A 7,950-nucleotide genomic window follows, 5' to 3' on the forward strand; every position below is an offset into this window, starting at 1 on the left:
TACCCCGTCGTCTAGCAAGGCCCTGAGTCTGTTTTTGGTATACAAGGTGCAAACTGAGTAAAATCCTGAACAAAAGTGAGCTGAAATGAATTTCTCATACATCCCTACAAATGAACCCATTAGCAAGTTGCCAAGTAGCAACCCACTCTCCACTTTTACAGTTCTATACTTCCAAATTTCAAAAGAAATGTTGTTGTCTTTCTATCTGGTTTCACCTTCTCACCTTCTTCAGATCAGTTACTAAATAGTATGCTTATTTTTTTAAAAAAAAAATCTTACAGAATGAAGACCTACTTTTGTAATGGCAGAGGATATAGCGTTACTTTAAAAAGAGAGATTATACTGTAACGTAAAAGCAAGGACATTCAACTAGTCCTCATAACTTCATCAAGAACGCCAATACATGACACTGATCAATCAACAAGAAGTTATTTTGATTTTGGTTGAGCATTGGTACTTTAAAACAAGCAAACAAATGTACTAACAAAGAAATAGATGGGTGGTTAGACAGGTGGACTCTATGTGTAGGTAAAGGCAGCAGTATCGAAGAAGCTTCCCACCCACCTACCCACTGGGTGCAATGAGTAGACAAGAAAATACCACAAATGTATCTGGTTTCATACTGGTGGGGTTTGATGAGACTCAAGAATTTCATGTCTTAATTTTTTCAGTGTTGCTGTCTCTCTATATAATCACCTTAATAACAAATAGCTTGATTATCCTGTTAGTAAAATCTGATCCTATGCTTAACACACCAATGTATTTTTTCCTTATGCATCTGGCCTACTTAGAAGCTTGCTATATGTCAGTTATAATCCCCAAGCTACTGGAGAATTTATTGGTGAATCCTGCAGTTATTTCCTTTTGGGGATGTGCCATGCAGATGTTCTTTTTCCTGTTTTTTGGTGTTGCTGAGTGCTTTCTTCTAGCTGTAATGGCATTTGACCGGTACATTGCAATATGTCACCCTTTGCGCTACACAACCATTATGAACAGGAGTGTTTGCTGGAAAATGGTAACTGGTTCATACATATGTGGGATTGTAGTTGGGCTGGTCCACACCACTGTCACATTTCATTTGCCATTTTGTGGTGTGATTGTCGACCACATCTTCTGTGAGATACAACCACTGTTGGAATTGGTCTGTGGAGACACTTTCTTAAATGAAGTCCAAGTAATAGGAGTGGCTATGATGGCTATCATGCTACCATTCCTGCTGATCATCCTTTCTTACATTGGCATTATTTTCACTATCATTAGAATGCCAGTTTTGGAGAGCAGATACAAAGCCTTCTCCACCTGTTCCTCACATTTAATAGTGGTCACACTTTTCTATGGCACAGCTAGCTCCATGTATTTAAAACCCAAATCCAGCTACTCTCCATCAGTGGACAAGCTTTTATCATTTTCCTACACAGTTGTAACTCCTCTGTTAAATCCAATTATCTATAGTCTCAGAAACAAGGAAATCCAGGGATCCATGAGAAAGCTGTGGAAGAAAATTATTTGGTTGTGAATGTGGATGGATAAAGAAGTTCTGGTCAAATAAACAAGAAAATGCCTTTTGTTTTTCATTGAGATTAGTGATTCTGTGTGCAATTTTATGGAGGAGCATTAGGAAAAGCAATTTTAGGGCTTTGGACAGTAATACTTGAGCATTGCAGTGACACAAACCATAGCAATAACATTGCACTAATAAATCATATAGTTCCATAACGGTCAATAGGACATTCTTGTGGAGCTTACAATAACCTAAGATGAAGATAGCCAGGCATTTAATGGCATATATGATGGGATACTAATGCCAACCTTCTAAACAAGCCTAGTATTCTATTAAAACTGTTTTTAGTTGTCTAAATTCTCGCAGGCCTACCCAGTCAAATTTTAAGATGTTTGGCTGTTATTTTAATAATGTATTCATTTTATATGTTTGTAATCAGTTTTGTGTAATTTTTTTGTATTCAATGTTGTTCCCCGCTTGATCCAGAAGGAGAGGTGGGTAAGAAATGAATATATTATTATCATTTTAAATTTTATATATTTATATTTTATGTCTTTTTTTTTTTTTTTTTGCTGTATTTTATCATGAACTGTTGTAAAACACCCAGGGAGCTTGGCTATTGGGTGGTATAGAAATGAAATGAAAGAAATAAAATTAAATGAAAGAAATGGAGGTGTATATACAACCTATATAGCTGCCTTAACTTCCCGTATTGGGAAAAAGGTAGGATACAAATAATAATAATAATAATAATAATAATAATAATAATAATAATGCTCTATCTTTGAACATGATCCGTTTGTGGAAAGAATTCAGAGGCCAGACTTTACCTAAAGGGTTAAAGTGACATCATCCTATACCCTCCTGAAATAATTCCCTGCCTCTGGAGGTCAGGCAGGTGCCAACTTTGTACTCCTTTCGGCGCCTCCTGAAAACATCATTATTCCAGGAAGCCTTTCCTTAATGTCCAGCCAGGAGTCACTGTATTTGCTTCTTTTAAGATCTGTTTTAAGTGTTTTATTCTGTTTTTAATTTCATTTTATCTTGTACACCTCTCTGAAATTTTCAATGGGGAGTGGTATATAAATATTGTAAATCAATAAATAAATGGGTTTAACCAACCAACTCAGAGCATCTGCAGAAATGTCACAGTTTAAATGTAGATTGTGCAGGTGCCAGAGTTTGCAATCCGTTCTGAAATTAATAACATATTTATAAGTCACAATTCTCAGGTAGCAGAATGTGGGGGAAAGTGCTGTGCCAAAGCTTTGGAATGCAGGTGCTAATTAAAGCAAACTTTACTGACATAGATTGACGAGTGATTTTACTCGATGTAGAGTAGATTCATATATGTTTCTGTTCATGGCAGAAATACAAGTTGTTAACATTTATTTTCATTTTTGTTCATTGTGAAACCTAAATAGTTTAGAGTTAAAATGAAAGGCAAAGATGTACGTCTACTTTACACACCCTTCATTTCACTTATGTGAATGACTTGGGGCTCATCTACACCAAACAGGATATTCCACTATGGAAGTGGTATGAAAGCAGTCTATGAAAGGCAGGAGCCACACTAGTGCTTTGTAGCAGTATTGAAGTGCACTGATAACTGTTTGGGCCCATGACGCATACCATATACCACTTTCATACCACTTTCATAGTGCTATATCCTGCTTGGTGTAGATGTGTCATGGGCCCCAACAGTTGTCAGTGCACTTCAGTATTCTGTAGTGGAACTTGTAAGAGAACGAACTGACAGAAACCAATATGCTTAGGAACCTTGTAACCATACACATTTGAACTGAGGAAAACATTAAGCTTGTTCATGCACATACTTATGTAAATACATTCTAATTACTTTTCAACAACTGGTGTGGTCTGTGGAGGAGTGACTATGGAGAAAATGATTAATGTTGGCAGCGGAATGGGAAACTGAGGGCTGTGCAGCTGTGCGCCTAAAGAATAAAGGTGAGACAGGAGCAGCAGCAGTAAGCCAAAACCCTCACACATGTCATCAGCACAGGGAAGATTGAGTGGTCCTGAGTGCTAGTGGTGTGGACAGTCTTGTCAGGTAGCTTGTGGGCATCTCTGGTGAAGTCAAGATGACATAGGTGAAGGCAGGACATCACAGTGTTCACCTGCTCCACTGCACAGAGAACCCCAGAAGAAGTCAAATACTTTGGAAAACACTTCTTCAGCATGGATGATGTAGAAGGGGAGAAGGATACAAATAAACCAAAGGGATTGGAAGCTCCTCAAACTGAGCATGCATAGTAGTCTGCAGAAAATTCAATAATAAATGAATAACGGAATAGAACAACGAAGGATTTCAAATACATCGCTTCCTATTTAGAAACATACACAGGTAATTCAGAACTCCAAAATGTAGGGAGGGGTGAGTTAAACTGAGCAGAATTTCAGCACCAACCATACAACCAATATTGGTGACTCTGGGATAGATCTAGGATCTACCTTCTGCAAGAGAGAGAGACCTTCCATGAGCCCCACTCACAGAAGGTCCCTCTGCATTTTCTGGGGCTGGAGGGGCTGCCTTGGGAAAGAGGGGACAGGGAATTCCACTTCTGTCAGCAGAATTGGTCCGCAGTATACTGCATCTGGACCCAACCCTCTGCTTGGGCTGAGGATGCATCATAGGGACCCTTCAAATGGGTGATTATTCATGTGATCATCATGGCTTGGTCACAGTCCCCGGCTTTACATGCCACCATTGCCATGCAGTTGTTGTCCCACATCTCCCCACTTTTTTTTGCATGTTATTTTGCTATGAGGAAAATGCAACACTTTTTGGCGGTCATGTGACGAAACTGCCATAATCTGCTCCGTGTAACCCTCCCATCGCACTATGTCCTTCTTGAGTGGGAAGGTGTTGGGCAGTGCAGTGTTAACATCAGCACTGACAAAGATCAGTTGGGAGTGTCTCCTCCCACCCCTCTACCATTCCGCCCCTGTGCCCATCTGCTCCTGCTCTGTACCATATTTCAGGAATGCCTAAGCAGATGGGCAAAGGGGGAGGAAGATGTGAGCACATGCAACACATTTCCATTTAATCCCCTCTCCTAGTGTACACTCAAATAAGAAAAGTTACTGATTGCTTTTACATGGACAGTACTGACTTGCATGTCATGGGGTGGGGGAGGGGGGCTTTCGAAGACACAGGGCTCATCTTCATCAAGCAGGATATTCCACTTTGAAAGCAGTATATAAAAGGCAGGAGCCACACTACTGCTTTATAGCGGTACTGAAGTGCATTGACAACTGTTGGGGCCTATTGACACATACCATAAACCACTTTCATACCACTTTCAGAGTGTTATATCCTGCTTGGTGTAGATGTTTCATGGTCCCCAACAAGTTGTCAGTGCATTTCAATATCACTATAAAACAGTAGTGTAGATCCTGCAGTGCACTCCAATGCCACTATAAAGTAGTAGTGTGGCTACTGCCTTTTATATACTGCTTTCATAGTGGAATATCTTGCTTGGTGTAGATGGGCCCATAGACTCCTGAAGTTGCGTAGAACCAGCACTTAACAATGGAAAAGGTTTTGCACTGCTTTGCACGTGCTGCCTAGAAAACTTTTAGTCCTTACTATTCACTCTCCATAAGAGAGAAGATGTGTTCCATTTCACACTGAGGAAGGGGAGGGGGGCTACACCAGAGTGATGGATGTCTAAAAACATCCTGCCAGGCTCCACCCATCCATAAAAATGGCATATAGCATTGTGAATATCAAGAAAAAACAGTCATATGATACCCCATTTAAACTTCCCAAAGAATCCACAATAGGAGGAAGCAGTAAATTTGGGGAGAAAAGCGCTGTCTGAAGGTGGTAATACTTCCTTGCACAAGCCCACACAAGCTCACCGAAATGACATTTACACTCTGTTCAATCTTATGCATCTCTGGATTGGTTAACCATTGTCTGGTTGAAGTGATAGCCTGCTTGCTTGCTTGCTTGCTTGCTTTCTTTCTTTCTTTCTTTCTTTCTTTCTTTCTTTCTTTCTTATCACATTTCTGCACTGCCCAATAGCTGAAGCTCTCTAGGAGGTTCACAACTATAGTATTAATTAATCAAGAACTAACTGTATCTCTAAGAAATACTGATTTGGAAGTGATGTCATTACCAGGAGAACTACTCCCTTTAGGCTATAGTTTCTGGTGATGAAATACACAAAGGGCCTAACTTCAAGAACATCTAAAGAAAAGGTTAAAATTCCCAGTGTCCAGACTAGGCTGATTTTACTGTTAAAGAGCAGGAGAAGAAACCCATGTTTTTTTCAGAGCCGGGGGAGAGATGTGAAGCCTAGGTTTCCCCCAATTCACTGGATTAGTTTTAGAAATAAACAGAATCCAATTTTCATTTTTATTACCATTTATTTTTCAGCTTCATTATCTTCTCAATTTATCACATAGACAAAATATGTAAAGGAAGAGTCCATGGAAAATGATAGCACAGTGAATACATTTATTTTAATGGGTTTCTCTAATGTCCCAGATTTTAAATTCCTTCTCTTTGTGGTGTTCCTGTGCATTTACATTGCTACTGTACTGGGTAATGTCACCATCATTGTCATCATTAATGTTGATGCTGCTCTCCACACTCCTATGTACTTCTTCCTCAGGAACCTGTCTTTCCTGGAAATCTGCTACACTTCAGTCACTATCCCCAAGTTGCTTGAGAACACCCTTGCTCGGGACAAAACCATCTCTATAAGAGCATGTGCCACTCAAATGTATTTCTTTCTCTTCTTTGGTGCCACTGAGTGCTGCCTTCTAGCCATCATGGCTTACGATCGCTACGTAGCTATATGCAACCCACTGAGATATTTGGTCATCATGAGAAAGAGGGTATGCGTCCAGCTTGCTGCCTTGTCTTGGATTTGTGGCTGCCTGGTGGCTGTGGGTCATACTACCTTCATTTTCAAGCTGCCTTTCTGTGAGTCCAACCACATTAACCATTTCTTCTGTGAAATCCAGCCACTTCTAAAGCTGGTGTGTGGGGACACATACTGGAATGAAGTCCAAATTATTGTCGCTGCTGCCTTTGTAATCCTGATGCCATTCATGCTTATTCTCATGTCCTATTTCCATATCATCTCCACCATCTTACATATGCAATCAGCCAAGAGCCGCCAGAAGGCTTTTTCCACCTGCTCCTCACACCTTGTAGTGGTTTCTTTATTTTATGGGACTGCCATTTTTATATACATACGTCCCAAATCAAGCTATTCTCTGAATGTGGACAAACTGCTTTCTCTCTTCTACTCAGTTATTACTCCAATACTGAATCCTATCATCTACAGTCTGAGGAATAAGGAGGTAAAGGGAGCTCTGAAAAAGACAGTGTTGAAGCTAATTCCATTGAAATGTTAAGTTTATTTTAAAACCGAGAGCTATCTGTGCAATTCTTGTAGCATATATACAAACTAAAGGCTCTTGCTATAATACATCTAGATAATTTCTATATTCCTGTTTTTAATTGCATTTTTCTATATCATGTTTTTCATTATAAGGTGAGGAACATTAAATGAAGATCAGGAATTGTATTTTAACATTAGTAGGTGCGTAGTATGATCTGAATGTATGTGGAATAATTTTGTTGTATAATGAAGACCCCCTGACCCCATAGACTTCTTGCATGGGGGACCAACTGTAAGTGGACCCAAGCTCTTCAGAGGAAGAGTTGTATGCTAATGTGACATAGGTAAATGCTGCAATTTTCTAATAATGTCTAATCCATTTTACTAGTGATACTGGGGAAAAAATGTTTCTCCCCCAAACTCTGCATAACTTGCATGGACCTAAGTCTGGATTCAACCCAATGCAACTTTACATATTCTATGTCATTGTATCCATGTTCCCAAATGCATGAAAATTGCCTTACTTCACTTTTTGTGAAATTTCATATCCCCCCCCCTCCAAAGCCTTCAGGGTCATAAAATATACATTTTTTTTAACTTACCTGTTATGTGTTGCCCAGTACTATTAAAGAGAAGAGCAGTTGTGAACTAAAATGCTTTCTGCTAATAGAGGGAGCTAGCTGGTGTAGATTCAGCTACAATACACACATTCCATAACTTATTGTACTGCCTAGAACTCAGTTGTTCTTTTTGGTGGGCTATGGATGTAGCTGTGTGACTCTTAGAGATCTAGTGAGGAGATAACGTACTATGGACTTCAGTTAAATGAAATGTCTCTGTGTGTAACAATAAAACTTGGAATTATAATAGAGCTATACTCTTACCACTCAATGACTGGACCTTTGTGTCAATGGTTGATAATCAGTTTCAGTTCTCCTGCCAAATGTAATATGAAAAATGCCACATGCATAAATGAGCCTCATGGCTTACTCTGACTGGCACCATTCATGTTGGGGCAGTGCCACTGGGCAGCGCCATCTTAATATTCAAGGCAGAAGAAAGTATGCC

At 39.6% G+C, this 7,950-nt stretch overlaps 2 protein-coding genes across 2 annotated transcripts; both read left to right on the top strand.

Moving 5' to 3' along the window:
* Positions 1-580: 580 nt before the first annotated feature.
* Positions 581-1,516, top strand: LOC134406737 (olfactory receptor 10C1-like). Its single transcript, XM_063138267.1, has one exon. The coding sequence runs from the start codon at positions 581-583 to the stop codon at positions 1,514-1,516; it is 936 nt and encodes a 311-aa protein (XP_062994337.1).
* Positions 1,517-5,950: 4,434 nt separating this feature from the next.
* LOC134406738 (olfactory receptor 10C1-like) lies at positions 5,951-6,895 on the top strand. Its single transcript, XM_063138268.1, has one exon. It carries the CDS (start codon positions 5,960-5,962, stop codon positions 6,893-6,895), a length of 936 nt encoding a protein of 311 aa, XP_062994338.1. The 5' UTR covers positions 5,951-5,959.
* The last annotated feature ends 1,055 nt before the right edge of the window (positions 6,896-7,950 follow it).

The sequence above is a fragment of the Elgaria multicarinata genome, chromosome 11, assembly GCF_023053635.1.
Source record: "Elgaria multicarinata webbii isolate HBS135686 ecotype San Diego chromosome 11, rElgMul1.1.pri, whole genome shotgun sequence".
NCBI classification, from domain to species: Eukaryota; Metazoa; Chordata; class Lepidosauria; order Squamata; family Anguidae; genus Elgaria; species Elgaria multicarinata.